General features: G+C 49.0%; 1 protein-coding gene across 5 annotated transcripts in view; it reads left to right on the forward strand.

The window, feature by feature from the left end:
* The window catches only part of LOC144612030 (ephrin type-A receptor 5-like), a 317,322-nt gene that overhangs the window by 230,319 nt on the left and 64,212 nt on the right, over nt 1-22,791 (forward strand). For 4 of the 5 annotated variants that reach the window (XM_078431503.1, XM_078431540.1, XM_078431521.1 and 1 more), the window contains exons 6-8: nt 7,756-7,880; nt 15,173-15,332; nt 17,169-17,271. In XM_078431503.1, the coding sequence (XP_078287629.1) occupies nt 7,756-7,880; nt 15,173-15,332; nt 17,169-17,271 (388 nt within the window). The remainder of the gene's footprint in view (nt 1-7,755; nt 7,881-15,172; nt 15,333-17,168; nt 17,272-22,791) is intronic. The other variant, XM_078431511.1, reaches the window with a different exon arrangement.

Genomic DNA, 22,791 nt, shown 5'->3' on the forward strand with positions numbered 1-22,791 from the left:
ACCGCTGCGCCACCGTCTCAGCATGGGAAGGCTGCACTTTCCGCCAATGCCTAACATCAAATGACTTACATGTCTGTGCCGAACATGATGTCAAGACCATCTCTTATCTACCTGCACATAATCAATATCCCTCCATTCCCTGTATATCCATACATTGCACCTATCCAAAATTCTCTTCGTGCCACTATCGTATCTTCCTGTGCCATCACACCCTGGTAGCACATTCCAGGCACGCACCACCCTCTGAGTGAAAAAGGTTGGCCCACACATCTCCTTTAAACTTTGCCCCTCACACCGTAAACCTATGCCATTTAGTATTTGGTTAGATTTCAGATGGGGATCCTTAGACTTCATAAGTTCATAAATGACTTTCCCCTATTCTGGGAAAGTCTTTGTGCATTCGCCATATCCATTCCCCTCATGATTCTAAACACTTTTTATACACATCAATAAGGTCATAACTGAAAGGAGCAGAATTAGGTCATTCGGCCCCTCAAGTCTATTCTGCCATTCAATCATGGCTGATCTATCTCTCCCTCCTGACCCCATTCTCCTGCCTTCTCCCCATAACCTCTGACACCCGTACTAATCAAGAATCCATCAATCTCTGCCGTCAAAATATCCATTGACTCAATAAACTCCTCCTCACCTTCTTCCTAAATTCTGAGGCGATGGTGGCCTGTGCTCCTGGACTCTCCCATCAGTGGAAACATCTGCTCCACATCCACTCTTTCCAAGCCTATTTGTTCCTTCCCTTCCTGAAACCTCTCTCCGTGCTCATCTCGCAACCTCCGCTGGCTTAGCGGTTGTAGATGGTGTCAGTCTCCCTCACTTACTCTCAGTGTAAGCCTTTCCAAAAGCAGCATCTCTCGCCAGGCTAGGCGGAGCAAGGGTGGAGTGCGGATGAGGATATATCACCAGGCATTTGCAGCCACTCTCACAGCCACTAATGGCAGCCACTGTTATCACAGCCCGACAGTCATTCATGGGCAATCCCGATGAATAGTGCACATTGCCTTCTTTCTTCATTCTCTGCCTCCTCTTCCTCCTCCATCTTACTGTGTACAGTGTGTGCTCTAATGATACCGAGGTTGTACATCTTGCTAGAGTCATACAGCGTGGAAACAGGCCCTTCAGCCCAACTTGCCCACACCGGCCAACATGTCCCAGCTACACAGGTCCCATCTGCCCGCATTTGGTCCATATCCCTCCAAACCTGTCCTATTCATCTGTCTTACTAGTCCAACCTGTACCTATCCTGTCCTACTAGTCTTGTATACACTGGAATTTAGAAGGATGAGAGGAGATCTTATCGAAACGTATAAGATTATTAAGAGGTTGGACACGTTAAAGGCAGGAAACATGTTCCCAATGTTGGGGGAGTCCAGAACAAGGGGCCACAGTTTAAGAATAAGGGGTAGGCCATTTAGAACTGAGATGAGGAAAAACTTTTTCAGTCAGAGAGTTGTGAATCTGTGGAATTCTCTGCCTCAGAAGACAGTGGAGGCCAATTCTCTGAATGCATTCAAGAGAGAGCTGGATAGAGCTCTTAAGGATAGCGGAGTCAGGGGGTATGGGGAGAAGGCAGGAATGGGGTACTGATTGAGGATGATCAGCCATGATCACATTGAATGGCGGTGCTGGCTCGAAGGGCCGAATGGCCTCCTCCTGCACCTATTGTCTATTGTCTATTGTCTATTGTCTTAATATTCAATCTATGGGTATTGCTGGGCTTATTCAGCGTACCCACACATGCAATGCACAGTTCGGTTAACCTTGCAGTCTGCAAGAAAAGGTTACAGTCTTTTTTTTTTTTTTTTTTTTTTTTTTTTTTTTTAATCAAAAAATACTTTATTCAAGTAATAAATATCATTTACAAAACATCATTTTTAAACAAACCCATCCGACATTTCCGGAGGTTACATATTCAATACAGGCATTTACTTAGACATTTACATACATTTACATACATATCCCTTATTTGGAGGGGCGTCTCTCTCCACCACACCCTGCCCCCCATGTCCAGCAGCGGAAGGACCCTAGACTGTGGTCCTCCCCCACAGGGCCTTGGCGTTGGCTGCACCGAGCTTCAGAGCGTCCCTCAGCACGTACTCCTGCAGTCTGCAGTGGGCCAGTCGGCAACATTCCTTGACGGACAGCTCGCTCCGCTGGGAGGTCAACAAGGATCGGGCAGACCAAAGAGCGTCTTTCACCGAGTTGATGACCTTCCAGCAGCACTCGATGTCAGTCTCGGAATGCGTCCCTGGGAACAGTCCGTAGAGCACAGAGTCCTCTGTGACGGAGCTGCTCGGAATGAATCGTGACAGGGACCCCTGCAGACCTCTCCAGACTCTCCTGGCAAATCCACACTCTTTGAAGAGGTGGGCCACCGTTTCCTCTCCGTAGCAGCCGTCCCGAGGGCAGCGTGCGCTGGTAGTGAGGTTCCGGCGGTGCAGGAAGGATCTGACTGGGAGGGCTCCCCTCACCGCCAGCCAAGCCAGGTCTTGGTGCTTGTTGGTGAGTACTGGCGATGAGGCATTTTGCCAGACAAGCTGGGCTGTCTGTTCTGGGAACCACGCCACAGGATCCATGGAGTCATTCCCCTGCAGTGCCTGCAGGACGTTCCGTGTTGACCACTGCCCGATGGACTTGTGGTCAAAGGTGTTGGTCCGGAAGAACCTGTCCACAAACGACAGATGGTTTGGCAATGTCCAGCTGACTGGCACATTGCGTGGCATCTGCGCCAGGCCCATCCTTCGCAACACCGGGGACAGGTAGAACCTCAGCAGGTAGTGGCATTTGGTGCCCACGTGCCTTGGCTCTATGCTCCGCCTGATGCAGCCACACACGAAAGTGGCCATCAGAATGAGGGCGACGTTGGGCACGTCTTTACCCCCGTTGTCTGCCGACTTGTGCATTGTGGCTCATCGCACCCGGTCCATCGCCGACCCCCAGATGAAACGGAAGACGGCCCGGGTGATCCCCGTGGCGTAGGAGGGAGGGACGGGCCACACTTGCGCCAAGTACAGCAGCCCCGAGAGCACCTCACACCTGATGACCAGGTTTTTCCCCGTGATGGAGAGGGAGCGCTGCTTCCACAGCTCCAGCTTCTTCCCCACCTTGGCTATCCACTCCAGCCAATTTTTGTCACCTGCCTCAGCCTTCCCGAACCAGATCCCCAGCACCTTCAGGAAGTCAGGCTTGATGGTGAAGGGGATGGAAGATCGGTCGGGCCAGTTGCCAAAGAGCATGGCCTCGCTCTTCCTGCGGTTTACCCTGGCCCCCGTGGCCAACTCAAACTGGTCGCAGACGCTGATCAGTCTGCGGACCGACCCTGGATCCGAGCAGAAGACGGCGACATCGTCCATGTACAGGGAGGCCTTGACCTGAGTGCCCCCACTGCCTGGCAATGTCACTCCTCTTATGCTCGCATCCTTCCTGATGGATTCGGCAAAGGGTTCAATGCAACAGACGAACAAGACAGGGGAAAGAGGGCAACCCTGCCTGACTCCAGACCTGACGGGGAAGCTGTCTGATTCCCACCCATTAATTTGGACTGCACTACAGATATCAGAGTAGAGCAGTTGTATCCACTTCCTGATTCCCTCCCCAAAGCCCATTTTGGAGAGCACGTCCCTCATGTACGTGTGCGATATCCTGTCGAAGGCCTTCTCCTGGTCCAAGCTGACCAGGCAGGCATCCACCCGTCTGTCTTGTGTATTGAAACACCTCTGCCTCCCCTTTTCATCTTCAGAAGTTGACCAATGTTCCACCCTTCACTACTGCAGATGTTACCACTTTTCAGCAAAAGGTGGCTACAAGTTTATTCTCATTATACTTTGAATAAATTTACAACTTGTCAATAAATATGGGCCACGGTTATTACAAAATGAAAAACGTTCTCATATTACAGTGGCGTGGTCGTGAAATGGTGTTGCCTTATTAGATATTCATGTTCAGTTTCAAGTTCAGATTCCGATTTGCTTCTTGTCGTATGCAGCATGATGCAATGAAATATCTTGTTCACATGAAACTCCTGGAGTTAATTGTATCTATTATAAATACAACAATGAACTCACACAGCAGAATGCCACAAAAACAATACCTCAGTGCAATAATAACAGCGGAGAGATGCAGTGTAGCGGTAGAGTTGCTGCCTTACAGCGCCAGAGAGCTGGGTTGGATGCTGACCGTGGGTGCTGTCTGTGCGGAGTTTGTACGTCCTCGCTGTGACCGCGCGGGTTTTCTCCGGGTACCCCCAGTTTCATCCCACACTCCAAAGATGTACAGGATTGAAGATTAACGGGCATCTGTAAATTGCCCCCCAGTGTTGTACGACGTGAAACGAGAATAACATAGAACTAGTGTAGGAAGGAACTGCAGATGCCGGTTTAAACTGGATCGGCACAAAAAGCTGGAGTAACTCAGCGGGACAGGCAGAGTTGTCTGAAGCAGGGTCTCGAATCGAAACGTCACCTATTCCTTCTCTCCAGAGATGCTGCCTGTCCCGCTGAGTTACTCCAGCTTTCTGTGCCTAAAATAGAACACCAGCGATTGTTGGTCTGTGCAGAAGGGCTGAAGGGCCTGTTTCCAAGCTGTAGCCCTAACACTAGAACTAAAACCAACTGAATAAACAATGACTTAAGAGTAAGAGTAAGAAAATAACTGCAGATGCTGGTACAAATCGACGGTATTTATTCACAAAATGCTGGAGTAACTCAGCAGGTCAGACAGCATCTCAGGAGAGAAGGAATGGGCGACGTTTCGGGTCGAGACCCTTCTTCAGACTGATCTGAAGAAGGGTCTCGACCCGAAACGTCGCCCATTCCTTCTCTCCTGAGATGCTGCCTGACCTGCTGAGTTACTCCAGCATTTTGTGAATAAATAAGAGTAAGAGTATGTCTCCAGAAATTGAGTGTGAAAGAGGTGATTGGTTTAGGAGCCTGATAGTAGAGGGGATGAAGCTGTTCTTACGTTTAGAGATGCAGCGTGGAAACAGGGTTTTTGGTCCAACCAGCAATCACCCCGTACACTAACATTTGGATTTCTTTTACCAAAGTCAATTAAAATACAAACCTGCACGTCTTTGGAATATGGGAGGAAACTGGAGCACCCGGAGAAATCCCACGCAGTCACAGGGAGGAAGTAGAAACTCTGTACCGATAGTACCCGTAGTCAGGATCAAACCTAGGTCTCTGGCGCTGTAAGGCAGCAACTCTACCTTTAATAATATATTCCTTTATTCGTCCCACGCCGGGGAAATGTACAGTGTTACAGCAGCAAATTGGACAGCAAGATAGCAAGAGATCATTCATTATAAATAGAAGATACATAAATTGTCATCAGTTTTCCATGTGTTCTTAGCTGTTATTGTTGACTCGTCTGCTGGGAGCAGTGCTGGTTATGCAGTCTCACAGCAGCGGGAAGGAAGGACCTCCTATATCACTGCACAGAAGGAGCTACCCAGTGCAGTGACAGTGTCCTGCATGGGGTGGGAGTCGTTGTCCAGCAGCGATCTTATCTTTGCCATCATCATCCTCTCTCCCACCGCCTGCACTGAGTCGAGGGGGCAACCTAGGACAGAGCCGGCCTTCCTGACCAGCTTGTCGAGTCTCTTCCCTTCCTCCGCTGAGATGCTGCTGCTCCAGCAGACCACTCCATAGAAAATGGCCGATGCAACCACCGTGTTGTAGAAGGTCTTTAGGAGTGCCCCCTGCATTCCAAAGGACCTGAGTCTCCTCAGCAGATAAAGTCTGCTCTGGCCCTTTCTGTATAGCGCATCGGTGTTTTCAGTCCAGTCCAGTCCAGTTTATTGTTGAGGTGGACACCCAGGTACTTATAAGAATCCACCCTCTCGATGTCCATTCCCTGGATGTTCACCGGTGTCGGGGGGACCTGGCTGCGCCTGCGGAAATCTCCCACCATCTCCCTGGTTTTCCCGCGTTGATCCGGAGGCAGTTCCGCTGGCACCAGTCCACAAACTCCTTGATCAGTTCTCTGTACGTCTTGTCCTCATGGCCCGTGATGAGGCCGACGATGGCAGAGTCGTCAGAGAACCTCTGTAGATAGGAGTCTGCTGAGCTGTGCCTGAAGTCCACAGTGTACAGGGTGAACAAGAATGGCGCTAGCACTGTTCCCTGCGGAACCCCAGTGCTGCAGACCACCCTGTCCGAGACCAGGTCCTTTGTCCTCACATACTGTGGTCGGTTGGTGAGGTAGTCCAGAATCCAGGATGTGAGGTGGTGATCCACTCCTGTGTGCTCCAGCTTGCCCCCCAGAAGCCCCGGCTGGATGGTGTTGAATGCACTGGAGAAATCAAAGAACATGATTCTCACAGTGCTATCCGGCTTCTCCAGGTGTGAGAGAGCTCTGTTCCGCAGGTAGATGATGGCCTCCTCCACCCCGATGCGAGTCTGGTAGGTGAACTGCAGCGGATCCATTGATGGTCTCACCAGGGGGCGGAGATGGGCGAGGACCAGACGCTTCAGTGTCTTCATCAGGTGTGATGTCAGTGCCACCGGCCTGTAGCTGTTGTGTTCCTTCGGGTGCGGCGTCTTTGGTACCGGTACCACGCAGGATGTTTTCCACAGCTGTGGAACTCTCCCCAGTTTCAGGCTCAGATTGAAGACGTGCTCCACTATTCCGCACAGCTGGTCTGCACAGGACTTGAGGAGCCTCGACCTGATGCCGTCCGGACCAGCCGCCTTCCTCGCATTGATCTTCCTGAGCTCATTTCCCACCTGGTCTGTGGAGAAAGACAGTTTGGAGCACAGGGGCTGGGTGCTCAAGGGTGTGAGAGGAGGAGGAGGTGTGGGGGGGGGGGGGGGATGGTGTGGGGGGAGGAGGTGTGGTGGTGGGGTTGGGGCAGGAGAAGCAGAAGCAGAAGCAGTAGGTGGTGACTGTGACCCAAGTGCTGTGGGAGGGGAGGTGGGGCAGCGTACTGGACGTGCAGACAAGGGGGGCAGCAGCAGGGGTGACTGGACCGGGGGAGGGGTAGGTGACTGATCGAACCTGTTGAAGAAACCTGTGGTTCACCCACTTCTGGTCCCCCACGGCCCGGGAGTCCGGTTCCTTGTACCCAGAGATGGTTTTGAGGCCTCTCCAGACTCCACTGCTGTTGTTCCTCCATCTTCTTCCTGTACCCAGTGCCGACAAACGCTCATCATGTGTTAACCCACTCATTTTTAAGATTTTTTTAGAGTTACAGCGCAGAAACATGCCCTTCGGCCCACCGGGTCCGCGCCGCCCAGCGATCCCCGCACATTAACACTATCCTACACCCACTAGGGACGATTTTTACATTTGCCCAGTCAATTAACCTACATACCTGTACGTCTTTGGAGTGTGGGAGGAAACCGAAGATCTCGGAGAAAACCCACGCAGGTCACGGGGAGATCGTACAAACTCCGTACAGACGGCGCCCGTAGTCAGGATCGAACCTGAGTCTCCGGCGCTGCATTCGCTGCAAGGCAGCAACTCTACCGCTGCGCCACCGTGCCATTCCTGGGATCATTCTTGTAAAACCTCCTCTGGACCCTCTCCAGAGCCAGCACATCCTTCCTCAGGTGTGGTGCCCAAAACTGCCCACGGTATTCTCTCCGTCCTCTCTTCAACGCCAAGTGATCTACTATGCTGCTCAGGGGAAGAGGGAAAAATGATGAATTGAAACAGTCGAGAAGGTTGTGTTTGCGCTGTTTGGTCTCAATAGTGGACCAGTAATGTACTTTTGTTGTTGTTTTTGTGTTTTGTTTGCAGCACCTTCACCCATCAGCGTCGTCAAAAAGAAGAGGATCGGCAAAAATAGTGTCTCCTTGACGTGGCAAGAGCCGAACCGACCCAACGGCATCATCCTTGAGTACGAGATCAAGTACTTTGAAAAGGTAGAGTTGGAAGCCCGAAGCTAACCCTGTTCCTCACTTCTGCTCCACACCTGTGGCTTTCCCAGATAAATGTTGGTATGGATTATCTGATAAGCGCTGGCGTCAATTTGCAGTCGATTAATAACCGCCGGTTCTCGGTCCACTGGTCGATAATCATTGGCGTTGAATTAGTGGCTCACCTGCAGAGCAGTAGACTGATTAGTTCGCCAGCACGGACGTTGATTCTGATACCAACCAGGGAATAAGTTCAAGATGATTACGAGATTTTTCAACTGGATGATGGATCTACACTAACACATGGGTAGCTAACCACCCCAGCGGTATCTACGTTGAATTCCCTAATTTATGGAACTTCTACAAACACTCCCCTTCCCCCTCTCCTCTTCTCCCCCCTTCCTTGCCCCCCTTCCTACACTAAACGTCGGCTAACTCGTTCCACAGTTCATAACGATGAATCCCTCTTGGGATCACACTGTCCCTAGTTAATAATCTGCCTAATAGTGGACCTCCCAGCCTGAGGTCACCTGTTGCTGGCCCTGATTTGGCCTGGTCTTTTCCTGCTCCCCCATCCCCGCACGCCTACAATCAGCCAGAAATGTCCCCTATCCATTTTCTCCAGTGATGTTGTGTGCCCCGCTGAGTTGCTCTGCCACTTTGCATCTATCTCCTGCTGTAACTCCTTGCGATCCAACTGCAAGAAGCTGCGATCAAGGACCTTACCATTCAGGCTTGACCTCACCATTCAGGCTTGAAGCCCCTTGCTTCATATTGGGGGCGAGGATCAAGATTGAGGCCAGGGTGGAAGACTTCAAACAGGGCCGGCAGAATGGTTGGAAGTAGCAAGGGGAGGAAGAGGAAGGCTGGTACTGAGGGGATTGAAGAGAGCCATTGTAGCAGAAGGCTTGAGATTGGCACTGCAAGTGTGGAGAGGGGGAAGAGATATACAGTGTTCCAAGCTGCACACTGGCACAGCTGGTAGAACTACAGCTCCAGAGCAACCTCTCCAGAGGGGATCTTATCGAAACGTATAAGATTATTAAGGGGTTGGACACGTTAGAGGCAGGAAACATGTTCCCAATGTTGGGGGAGTCCAGAACAAGGGGCCACAGTTTAAGAATAAGGGGTAGGCCATTTAGAACGGAGATGAGGAAAAACTTTTTCAGTCAGAGAGTTGTGAATCTGTGGAATTCTCTGCCTCAGAAGGTAGTGGAGGCCAATTCTCTGAATGCATTCAAGAGAGAGCTGGATAGAGCTCTTAAGGATAGCTGAGTCAGGGGGTATGGGGAGAAGGCAGGATCGGGGCACTGATTGAGAATGATCAGCCATGATCACATTGAATGGCGGTGCTGGCTCGAAGGGCCGAATGACCTATTCCTGCACCTATTGTCTATTGTCTATAACTGTGACCAGGGTGTTGATTCTGACCTCCGGTGCCATCTGCGAGGAATTTCTACGTTCTCCCTCTACACGTGTGAGTTTTCTCTGGGTGCTCCCATCTCCTCCCATGTCACACAGACGTATGGGTTATGTTTAGTATAGGTCAGTTTAGAGACACCGTTTAGAGAGCGCAGAAAGAGGCCCTTCGGCCCACCGGGTCCACGCCGACCAGCGCCCCCCACACACTAGCACTATCCTACACACACTAGGAACAATTTCCAATCTTTGCCAAAGCCAATTAACCTACAAACCTGTACGTCTTTGGAGTGTTGGAGGAAACCGGAGCAGGCGGGGTAAACCCACGCAGATCACAGGCCAGCACGGTGGCGAGGCGGTAGAATTGCTGCCTTACAGCGCCGACGACCCGGGTTTGATCCCGACTACGGGCGCTGTCTGTACGGAGTTTGTACGTTCTCCCCGTGACCACGTGGGTTTTCTCTGAGATCGTCGGTTTCCTCCCACACTCCAAAGACGTACAGGTTTGTAGGTTAATTGGCTGGGTGTATGTGTAAATTGTCCCTGGTGCGTGCAGGGTAGTGTTAACATGCGGGGATCGCTGGTCAGTGCGGACTCGGTGGGTCGAAGGGCCTGTTTCCGTACTGTATCTCTAAAATGAACTAAACTAAACTGAACTTACAAACTCCGTACAGACAGCACTGAGCAGTCAGGATGGAGCCCAGGTTTCTGGTGCTGCAAGGCTGTGCCACCGTGCCTCCCTCGTAGAAACAATGAACGACAGAATTGCCGGTACTCTGCTACTCCAGCACCTTGTGTTTTACTGAACAATTTCACTATTTGGATTCAAAACAAGGATTGCGCTGGGATTGTATTTTTAATGCATGTCTGCTGTGGGAAATGACTCATTCACACCAGCACATTTCAGGGCAGGAAGAAGCTAGTTCCTTATTGGAATGTGTCATTCAACACAGTGCCCCTTGTCAATGCAATATTGATATTCCCGTGGGTAAGCTGACGAAAGCATCGCTCGACGGCCTGATTTTTAGACGACAGGGAAGAGCGAACAGTGAACATTCAAGAGAGAGCTAGATAGAGCTCTTAAGGATAGTGGAGTCAGTGGGTGTGGGGAGAAGGCAGGAACGGGGTACTGATTGAGAATGATCAGCCATGATCACATTGAATGGTGGTGCTGGCTCGAAGGGCCGAATGGCCTCCTCCTGCACCTATTGTCTATTGTCTATTGTCTATTGTGAATATTGAAGAGAGAACAGAGAGAATACTATAGACAATAGACAATAGGTGCAGGAGGAGGCCATTCGGCCCTTCAAGCCAGCACCGCCATTCAATGTGATCATGGCTGATCATTCTGTGAATACTGTGAGCAATTCTGGGCATCATATCTGAGGAAGGATGTGTTGGCCCTGGAGAGGGACCAGAGGAGGTTTACAAGAATCATCCCAGGGAATGAGTGGGTTAAGTTATGATGAGCGTTTGTTGGCACTGGGCCTGCACTCGCTGGAGTTTAGAAGAATGAGGGGGGACCTCATTGAAACACACCGAATAGTGAAAGGCTTGGATAGAGTGGATGTGGAGAGGATGTTTCCATGAGTGGTAGAGTCTAGGAGTAGAGGTCATAGCCTCAGAATTAAATGACGTTCCTTTAAGAGGGAGATGAGGGGGAATTTCTTTAGTCAGAGGATGGTGAATCTGTGGAATTCTTTGCCACAGAAGGCTGTGGAGGCCGTGTCAATGGATATTTTTAAGGCAGAGATAGATAGATTCTTGACGAGTAAGGGTGTCAGGGGTTATGGGGGGAAGGCAGGAGAATGTTAGGAGGGAGAGATACATCAGCCATGATTGAATGGCAGAGTAGACTTGATGGGCCGAATGGCCTAATTCTACTCCTATCACTTTTGACCTTATGACCTAATGATATTTTGTGCAGAGGTCCAGGCGAACATCACTCCTATTAACATTTGATGATAATTTCATCTGCCTTTTGACATGGTAATTATTTGTTATTTGTAGAGACCATGGAGTCCATACATGATCCCACCACCAGTCACATCTTCCCATCCCCAACTCTTCCCGCCTTCCGCAGAGATCGTTCCAATAGACAATAGGTGCAGGAGGAGGCCATTCAGCCCTTCGAGCCAGCACCGCCATTCAATGTGATCATGGCTGATCATTCTCAATCAGTATCCCGTTCCTGCCTTCTCCCCACACCCCCTGACTCCGCTATCCTTAAGAGCTCTATGTAGCTCTCTCTTGAATGGTTCCCTTTGCAACTTCTTGGTTCACTCGTCCGTTCACACCCAGACCACCGCCCCCCCCTCCCCAGGTGCTTTCCCCTGCAATCCCAGGTACGTTCCCCTGCAACACCTGTCCCTATACCTCCTCCCTCGCCTCCATCCCAGGACCTCAGCGGTCATTCCAGGTGAGGCAAAGGTTCACTAGCACCTCCGTTAACCTCGTCTTAGTACAAGGAACTTCAGATGCTGGTTCGCAAACAAAAGACACAAAGTGCTGGAGTAACTCAACAGGTCAGGCAGCATCGTTGGAGAACACGGATAGGTGATATTTCGGGCTGGGACCCTTGGCATTCCCTTTGCATCGGCGACTCCAATGGAAGATTCAATGGACCATTTTGCCAAACCCTTGCATTCGGCTGGGAAAAGCCTGCTGGATCTCTCAGTTGCCAACCTTTTTTAACTCCCCTTCCCATCCCCATAGTGATGTTTCTGTCCTGCACCTCCTTCATTGTCAGACTGGGTCAACATCCAATTTGAAGGAACAGCACCTGTTATTCTACTTGATTAGAGTTACAGAGTCATAGAGTGATACAGTGTGGAAGCAGGCTCTTTGGTCCAACTTGCCCACACCAGCCAACATGTCCCAGCTACACTAGTCCCACCTGCCTGCGCTTGGTCCATATCCCTCCAAACCTGTCCTGCCCATGTGCCTGTCTAACTGTCTCTTAAACGATAGGGTAGTCCCAGTCTCAACTACCTCCCCTGGCAGCTTGTTTCACACACCCACCACCTTTGTGTGAAAAAGTTACGCCTCAGATTTCTATTAAATCTTTTCCCCTTCACCTTGAACCTATGTCCTCTGGTCCTCAATTCCCCTACTCTGGGCAACCTAACCGAGCTTACAATCTGACAATATTGTTGACTCTATTACCTCTACTGGGCATCAACTGACGCGTCGAAGAAAAGACTCTAAAACCAAGGTTTAGTGTCAACTCAACCTTTATTAACACTCGAGTAACTTAAACATGCATGCAAACAATTGACTTCTAATAACTTCTCATGTACTCCCTTAACTTATCACTTCTTAAACTAAATCACAAAACTCATGGCTTTAGAGTCAGATGTTACCCATATGAATGAATTGGCCAGATTCACTCTGTTGGTAGGGGGTAGTCTTCTCTGAGTTTCAAACTCAGGTCCCTCCTTCTTGCGATGGTTGTTCCCGGGTTATCGCCCCTGAAGTCTCGGACCGCCCTTACTTCATACTAATTTTCCTTCAATCTCCTAAAGGAAGCCTTTGTTCTAACCCAAGGCTCTCACAATTCTGAAGTCAGTCACTTCAAGCTGTCACTCGTCCAAGTGCTGAGTAAATAAAATGCACCTTCGTTCCTTATCAGGCCAGAGAGTTCTTAATTGTGTTGCCTGCTCATGTTTTCATTCTCATCATCCAGTCCCTTTTCAAAATGGCCGTTCCCAGACACCTTACCTTCTCAAGGCCGCACCACATAGCCATGAAGTCACCTTCTAGGTTAATTCCCGGAATGGCGGGACTGTCATATGTTGAAAGACTGGAACGACTAGGCTTGTATACACTGGAATTTAGAAGGATGAGAGGAGATCTTATCGAAACGTATAAGATTATTAAGGGGTTGGACATGTTAGAGGCAGGAAACATGTTCCCAATGTTGGGGGAGTCCAGAACCAGGGGCCACAGTTTAAGAATAAGGGGTAGGCCATTTAGAACTGAGATGAGGAAAAACTTTTTTAGTCAGAGAGTTGTGAATCTGTGGAATTCTCTGCCTCGGAGGGCAGTGGAGGCCAATTCTCTGAATGCATTCAAGAGAGAGCTAGATAGAGCTCTTAAGGATAGCGGAGTCAGGGGGTATGGGGAGAAGGCAGGAACGGGGTACTGATTGAGAATGATCAGCCATGATCACATTGAATGGCGGTGCTGGCTCGAAGGGCCGAATGGCCTACTCCTACACCTATTGTCTATTGTCTATTGTCTATTCAGCTCTCCTCTCACCAGATGGCCATCGCCTGACCATTTTCCCAGTGCTTCTTTGTTCTCCTGGTCCCAGCGTTTCCATCGCTCTTTAGCTAGTAGTATACTCCTAAAGCTTGTCGGAATACTTGATATCCAGTCTCTGGCTATAGTTTACACATTGAATTAACCAATTTTAGGTAACTCATAAACACCACACTTTTCCCTCCGTATTATTAACCCCCCTCCCTCCCTTGCTTCACTGTGTCTCACCTGGCCCTGCACCCATTTATCTCCTTCAACTCCCTTCACAATTTGTACCTCTGCCATCCTGATCTCACACCTTTTGTATTTACATCTCTGACCTTTGTCCAATCACCTGCCTATCAGAATCCCCCCTACACCTGTATCCACCTATCACTCTTCCAACTTCCTCCCGCCTCAACACAATCAGTCTGAAGAAGGTGTCCCTTGAAAATATCACCTCTCCGTTTTCACCAATGATCCTGTTGAGTTACTCCAACGTTTTGTGTCTGTTTTTGTAAACCAGCATCTGCAGTTCCTTGTGTCGATGGAGTCCATACTGTTATTTCACGCGGTAATCAGATCTCACTGTCGTATAGGTTTTTATAAAATGGATTATGTAGCTGCCTCTGGTCACAAACAGATGCAGTTTTCAAGGAGTGCGTACCAGATTGTTTGTGTTTGAGAGCTTCGTGTGGGAAGCAACAGAAGCAGCATTGAGTGCCCCAATATTGCTTTGAATGATTTAAGAAAAACACCTCAAGAAATACCCAATTGCAGGGAAAAACTTATTTACAAATGTTGACATTGGGCCTCGGTGAATTTTAAAGTTTTGCTGGTGGACTGAATAGAATAACATTTAGCTGAACACTTACTCTCAGTCCACCTTGTCCTACGCGATCTCCTGGTTACCAAACATTTTAACTCCCCTTCCCATTCCCATGACAGACACAAAAAGCTGGAGTCTCGACCCAAAACGTCACCATTTTCTTTTCTCCAGAGATGCTGTCTGACCCGCTTAGTGACTCCAGCTTTTTGTGTCTATCTTCAGTTTAAACCAGCATCTGCAGTTCCCATGCCCATACTGAGCTTTTTGTCCTGGACTCCTGGGCCTCCTCCATTGTCAGAGTGAGGCCCAACGCAAATTGGAGGAACAGCACCTGATATTTTGCTTGGGCAGCTTACAACTCAGCGGTATGAACGATGATTTCTCTAATCTCATGTAACCTCGCCATTTCCTCCCTGTTTCTTTCATTATCGCCTCGTCCCCAACCAACAATGGGCCATTGTGGGCTGCACCCTTCCTTGGTCACCTGTTGCCGGCCCTGATTTCTTCCGGCCTTATCCTACCTCCAGTCCCGTCCCGTCCCCCCCCCAAACCTCTACTTTCAGTCTGAAGAAAGCTTGTGACCTGAGACGTCACCTATTCCTTGTCTCTGGAGATGCTGCCTGAACCAACCGCTGAGTTACTCCAGCACTTTGTGTCCATCTTCGGTATTAGCCAGCATCTGCAGTTCCTTCCCAAGCATTGAGCTGATAATTGGCAAGTTGTACTGTCGGGGTGAAGTGGCGGGCAGGATGTGGGCTGGTTGTTCATCCCCGTTATGTGTTGCCTTGTGTGTTCCATGACCTGCAAGGATCAGGAGACGAGCTACACCATCATTAAATCCAAAGAGACGGAGATCTTGGTGGATGGTCTGAAGCCGACGACAACCTACATCTTTCAGATCCGAGCCCGCACTGCCGCGGGTTATGGGGGATACAGTCGGAAATTTGAATTTGAAACCAGCCCGGTCTGTAAGTCATTTTACTCTCTTTTTGCGCTGGAGAGCTGCTAAAAACCTTTCTGCCGACGGATTGAGTATTTATCACCCGTTGTCTTGTCTCTGCAGTGCCATCACCTTTCCGCCAATCACCTTTTCGATCTATAAATTGCCAACGAGCTTGTGTGCAATTTAACAAAAGCCTCGTTACGAAGATTAAAAATGCAATCTGAGCAGATCACTTGAAATATTACAACGGTGCAGGGAAAGTGATGGCATTAATAAATATGTGTAATAGCTGCTCTTCCAAGAGCTGAGGACTGGAGCTATTTGTAAAAGGCTTCATGTCACCGTGTGTGTTGGCACAGTCGGGATAAATCAGATCCTCTTCAGTCGATTTAATGTCTAATTTTGCTCAACAGCATTAGAGTCCATTGCCTAACACTGATCGGCCACTGATTGGCCAGATGTCAACTTCTTTACATCGGCGAAACCAAACGCAGGCTCGGCGATTGCTTCACTCAACACCTGCGCTCGGTCCGCATTAACCAACCTGATCTCCCGGTGGCCGAGCACTTCAACTCCCCCTCCCACTCCCAGTCTGACCTTTCTGTCATGGGCCTCCTCCAGTGCCATAGTGAGGCCCACCGGAAATTGGAGGAACGGCAGCTCATATTTCGCCTGGGCAGCTTGCAGCCCAGCGGTATGAACATCGACTTCTCCAACTTTAGATAGTTCCTCTGTCCCTCTCTTCCCAGATCTCCCTCTATCTTCCTGTCTCCACCTATATCCTTCCTATGTCCCGCCCCCCCTGACATCAGTCTGAAGAAGGGTCTCGACCCGAAACATCACCCATTCCTTCTCTCCTGAGATGTTGCCTGACCTGCTGAGTTACTCCAGCATTTTGTGAATAAATACCGGCCACTTTTGAGGTGTGAGGAGAGGGTGTGAGGGTGCCTGTGGATGGATGGGAAGAGACCTGCCTTCAATCACTGTATGTCTTCACTTGTTGCATGGGCTTGTGCTACATGTGAGGGGGGAAGCGGATGGGAACTACATTGATTCCCACCTCACTGTCGCCCACCTTGGGCGGCACGGTGGCGCAGCGGTACAGCTGCTGCCTTACAGCGCTTACAGCACCAGAGACCCGGGTTCGATCCCGGCCACGGGTGCTGCCTGTACGGAGTCTGTATGTTCTCCCCGTGACCCGCATGGATTTGCTTCAAGATCTTCGGTTTCTTCCCACACTCCAAAGTCGTACATGCTTGTAGGTTAATTGGCTTGGTATAAGTAAGTGTAAATTGTCCCTCGTGTGTGTTTACATAGTGTTAATGTGCGGGGATCGCTGGTCGGCGTGGACACGATGGGCCGAAGGGCCTGTTTCCGTGCTGTATTTCTAAAAGTAAAACTAAAACAACAACAAAAAAACGGTAAGATGGATCTAACCAGCAATGTGTGGGGGGACTCAAAGCCATTCTTTTGTAGGATGGCATCTAATTGGCATCTTATTCTAATGTTCGAGATATCACAAGACATCATGCGCAATGAATTTAAGTGTCTAATTTAACTAAGTTTGGGATGGCACGGTGGCAGAGTAGCAGAGTTGATGCCTTACAACGCCAGAGAACCGGGTTCGATCGACCGGGTTCGGCCGCCCCTGAAAGTGCAGAAGGTAAGATCCTGGTTCACCCTCCCACCGGCCCTGGCAAGAGTGCTCTTCTGAGGACAACCTGGCACAAGTTCCTCTGGCAGTATGCAACGTTGGGAGAAAGAATATTCTCTTCCTCGCTAACCTTGGCAGCTCTGAGAATGTCCGAAGCACACCCCCCTGCTCTTGTAACACTTGGCTCTGTTCTGTGATGTTTTCCAGCCTTGCCTGCCGGGGATCAGAGTCAGATGCCAATTATCGGGGTGTCGGTGGCAGTGGGGATGATCCTGGTAGCGGTTGTCTCTGGCCTGCTGCTCAGCGGAAGGTATGACAATTTTGGTGACCCTATTCACGATCGATGAAAGTGAACATCATTGAAAATGTCACGCTGACTTTTACCCAATAGGCAAGGGAGTTAAGAACTTAAATAGACACATAAAGCTGGGGTAGCTCAGCGGGACAGGCAGCATCTCTGGAGAGAAGGAATAGGTGACGTTTCGGGTCTCGACCCACTTCAGACTCTGCAAGTCTCGACCCGAAACGTCACCCATTCCTTCTCTCCAGAGATGCTGCCTGTCCCGCTGAGTTGCTCTAGCTTTTTGTGTCTGTCTTTGGTGTAAAACAGCATCTGCAGGTTCCTTCCCACACAGACAGTTAAGAATGTTTTTTGCCATATGACCAGAAACAGGACAATGAAGTTCTTATGAGCAGCAGCAGCAGCAGCAGCAAACAGTTTTGTAAACATGGTACGCAATAGGTAATATCTTCTTCTTCTTGCATATGGCGTGCACAGCCTAAACATAGAAACATAGAAACATAGAAAATAGGTGCAGGAGTAGGCCATTCGGCCCTTCGAGCCTGCACCGCCATTCAATATGATCATGGCTGATCATCCAACTCACTATCCCGTACCTGCCTTCTCTCCATACCCCCTGATCCCTTTAGCCACAAGGGCCACATCTAACTCCCTCTTAAATATAGCCAATGAACTGGCCTCAACTACCTTCTGCGGCAGAGAATTCCACAGACTCACCACTCTCTGTGTGAAGAAATGTTTTCTTATCTCGGTCCTAAAAGACTTCCCCCTTATCCTTAAGCTGTGACCCCTGGTTCTGGACTTCCCCAACATAAAGTTGTAGGTCGAGGGTAGACATCCGGGCCAGGGCAGCATCAGTTGCTGGATGGATGGCCTTGATGTTTTTGTTTGTTTATAGGTAATATAATGCACAAACAAAAAAAGTTCTATATGAAAAAAAGCAATACAGTGCCAAAACAAAACAAAGCCCAAAATCCTTAGTGCAACCAAGGCAGTTCATAGTTAGGTGCTTAGTTGGTGTTTCGTTGTGTTCAATAGCCTGACGGTTGTCGAGAAGAAGCTGTTCCAGAACCTGCACGTTACTGATTTCAGTCTCCTGTACCTTCTTCCTGATTCCAGGAGTGAAATGAGTATGTGGTCAGGGTGGTGTAAGTCCTTGATCATGCTGACTGCTTTCTTGAGACAATAGACAATAGACAATGGATGCAGGAGTAGGCCATTCGGCCCTTCGAGCCAGTACCGCCATTCATTGTGATCATGGCTGATCATTCTCAATCAGTACCCCGTCCCTGCCTTCTCCCCATACCTCCTGACTCCGCCATCCTTAAGAGCTCTATCTAGCTCTCTCTTGAATGCATTCAGAGAATTGGCCTCCACTGCCTTCTGAGGCAGACAATTCCACAGATTCACAACTCTCTGACTGAAAAAGTTTTTCCTCATCTCCGTTCTAAATGGCCTACCCCTTATTCTTAAACTGTGGCCCCTTGTTCTGGACTCCCCCAACATTGGGAACGTGTTTCCTGCCTCTAACGTGTCCAACCCCTTAATAATCTTACACGTTTCGATAAGATCTCCTCTCATCCTTATAAGATCTCCTCTCATCCTTATAAGATCTCCTCTCATCCTTCCATTGTAAGGACACCGTCCATTGTAAATCCCTTCAATGGTGGCCAGATCTGTGCCCAGATCTGTGCCCATGACAGACTGGGCAGCCTGCACCACTTTGTGGAATCACCTTTGTTCCTGGGCATTCGAGTTGCTTCTTTGTTCGAGTCTTCGGTGCTTGAGTTTATTTCATGGCAAAAGACTTTGCCAATAACCAATTTCAAAGAAAAGTATTCCCCCCCCCCCCCCCCCCCCCCCCCCCCCCCACCCCCATTCCCACAAATGTACTTGCTTTTATTGAGATTTTACTCGTAAACAGAGCATACTGTTTATGTGGATGGATTCTGAGTGAGAAACCTACTATGACAGTCCTACTACTGGCCACATCTTCCCATCTCCACCCCTGTCTGCTTTCCACAGAGACCGTTCCCACCACAACATCCTGGTCAACTCGTCCCTTCCCACCCGAACCACGCCCTCCCCAGGTACCTTCCCCTGCAACTGCAGGAGGTGCAACACCTGTCCTAAACCCCCTCCCCCCGCTCGACTCCATCCAAGGACCCAGACAGTCTTTTCAGGTGAGGCAGAGGTTCACTTACAACTCCTCCAACCTCATCTACTGTATCCGCTTATTCCAGGTGTGGACTCATATCTTGGCGAGACCAAGCGCAGGCTCGGCGATCGTTTCGCTGAACACCTCCGCTCAGTTCGCCTAAACCTACCTGAACTCCCAGTTGCTCAACACTTTAACTCCCCCTCCCATTCCCATACTGACCTTTCTGTCCTGGGCCTCCTCCATTGTCAGAGTGAGGCCCAGCACAAACTGGAAGAACAGCAGCTCATATTTCGCTTGGGCGGCTTACAACCCGGCTGTATGAATATTGATTTCTCTAACTTCAAGTAACCTTTGCATCCCCTTTCTCTCTGACCCTTCCCCAACCTACATTTTATCACTGTGCCACCCACTCCCCTGACATCGGTCTGAAGAAGGGTCTCGGCCCGAAACGTCACCCATCCCTTCTCTCCAGAGATGCTGCCTGTGCCGCTGAGTTACTCCAGCATTTTGTGTCTAACAGTGCCATACCCAAAACGTCTTGGCTGAATTTGTGAAGGTTATGGAGGCTTTGGAGAGAGTGCAGATCAGACTCTGGCCTGGATTAAAGGGTACAAAGAGAGTTTGGTCAAATTTGGATTGTTTCCTCTGGAACGTCAGAGGCTGAGGGGAAAACTGACAGAAACATAACATTATGAGAGGCATAGATAGGATTCGTCATCAGAACCGTGAAATTTCAAAGCCTAGTGACCACAGTTTTAAGGTGAGTGGGGCAAAATTTAAAGGTGCCTGGAACTTGCTGCCAGGAGTGGTAGAGGAGGCAGACACAATATTGTGTTTAAGAGGCTTTTAGATAGTCAAATGGACAATAATAGGTCGGAATGGGAATGAATTGGGGAATACACTTTTGGGTATGCAAGTCTCGTTCTTCTGTGCTCTTGAAACATTTGTGACCTGAAAGCACACAGTGGACAGACACGAAAAGCTGGAGTTACTCAGTGGGCCAGGCAGCAGTTCTGGGGAAAAGGGAATAGGTGACATTTCGGGTCGAAAACCTTCTTCAGACTGAGAATCAACGGAGAGGGAATCGAGAGATATAGCAGTTACATAGAACAAATGAATGAAAAATATGCAAAAAGCAACTATAATCAAGGAAAGGTGGTCCATTGTTGGCTGTGGAGTAGGAGATAACGAGGTGATACAAACAAGGAAACTCAGCAGGTCAACAATGAAACTAGTACGACGACTAGGTTCGGGGAGAGACGGAGAGAGAGGGGATGCAAAGGTTACTTGAAGTTAGAGAAATCAATATTCATACCACCAGGTTGCAAGCAGCCCAAGTAAAATATGAGGTGCTGTTCTCCAATTTGCATTTGGCCTCACTCTGACAATGGAGGAGGCCCAGGACCAGAAAGGTCAGTATGGGAATGGGAAAGGGAGTTCAAGTGTTTGGCAACCGAGAGATCGCGTAGGCCAAGGTGGACTGAGCGGAGGCATTCAGCGAACACTTCTACAAACATTGCCTGAGATTTATGCACGGAAAATAGTCGTGAGAATAGTCGACTACGTCTTTGAAAGGTGGGAGGAAACCGGAGCACCTGGAGAAAACCCAAAGTGCAATATAAGAAGTGTTAATATAAATGACATAGAACATTGGACCCAATAAAGACCCTTGCATAACACCACTGGTCACAGGCCTCCAGTCAGAAAAATAACCCTCCACTACCACCCTCTAACTCCTTTAGAGTCATAGACTGATACAGTGTGGAAACAGGCCCTTCGGCCCAACTTGTCCACATAGCCCAACATGTCCCATCTACACTAGTCACACCTGCTCGCATTTGGTCCATATCCCCCCTATCCATGTACTTGTCTAACTGATTCTTAAATGTCGGGATAGTCCCTGCCTCAACTACCTCCTCTGGCAGCTTGTTCCATACACCCACCACCCTTTGTGTAAAAGAAGTTACCCCTCAGACTCCTCTTAAATCTTTACCCCTTCACCTTAAACCTGGTCCTCGGTTCCCCTATTCTGGGCAACAGACTCTATGCATCTACCCAATCTATTCCTCACATGATTTTATACACCTCTGTAAGATCACCCCTCATCTTCCTGCACTGCAAGGAGTAGAGTCTCAGCCTACTCAACCTTTCCCCATAGCTCAGACCCTCTAGTCCTGGCAACACCCATGCAAGTCTTCTCTGTACCCCTTCCTTTAACCGGGCCAGTGCTGAATCCAGTTGGCTAGCTTACCCATGGATCCCATGAGATCTATCCTTCTGGACTAGCCAACCATGTTGGACCAGGATACCATTTGACACAGCATCTCTGCAGATCTTTTGACAAGGAGCTCTCAAGACTGAAGATGGGTCTCGACCCGAAATGTCACCCATTCCTTCTGTCCAGAGTTGCTGCCTGAGTTACTCCAGCTTTTTATGTCTATCTCAAGATTGCCATGCTCACTTACTGAAAGTTCTGGGGCATGCCATTTTATCCTGCCCTGAGTACGATAAAGAATCTTGTTCATTAATCTACAGTACATACCAAAACGGAGCACATTTTTAATCAGCTAAAATTCCCATGCTTTAAATACTCATAATTCTCTATGGCAATTTAGTCACAGTATTACTTCCCTATTAATCGAGCAAGACCATTTTGAATTTACTCAGAAGTATTTTTTCTCTTTCTTTACATATCTCAAATGTCTAACAGCTTGTTTTATTACAAGCTGATCAGTTGACAGGCATAAAACTGTGTCAGTGAAAGTTTTAAGACGTAACAAAACATTAATTTATCATCTCTGAGAGACTCATAAAAGTATTTGAATAACACGGAGACATAAAAGCAATAAAAAAAAGGCTCAGCTAGTGTTGATTCCAGGAAAATAGAATGAAACAGATGTACCAGTAATTCCCAGAAGACAGCTCACATATACAAACGTGAGCTTAGTTGGGTAGCATGGTGGCTCAGCGGTAGAGCTGCTGCCTTACAGCACCAGAGACTCAGGTTCAATCTTGACTATCAGCACTGTCTGCATGGAGTTTGTCCGTTCTCCCCGTGGCTGCATGGGTTTTCTCCAGGTGCTCTGGTTTCCTCCCACACTCCGTACAGATGTACGGTTTGTAGGTTAATTGGCTTTGGTAAAATTGTGCTTTGGTAAGAAGACGTACAGGTTTGTAGGTTAATTGGCTTTGGTAGAATTGTAAACTTTCCCTAGTGTGTATCGGACAGTGCGAGGATCGCTGGTCAGCACAGACTCTGTGGGCTGAAGGGCCTGTTTCTACGTGGCATCTCCAAACTAAGCTGAACTAGTCGATGTCCTTCATATGAGTGGTGGGCACTGAACTGGAATGCTAAGATGGTTGAGTGT

Source organism: Rhinoraja longicauda, chromosome 3 (genome assembly GCF_053455715.1).
Source record: "Rhinoraja longicauda isolate Sanriku21f chromosome 3, sRhiLon1.1, whole genome shotgun sequence".
NCBI lineage: Eukaryota > Metazoa > Chordata > Chondrichthyes > Rajiformes > Arhynchobatidae > Rhinoraja > Rhinoraja longicauda.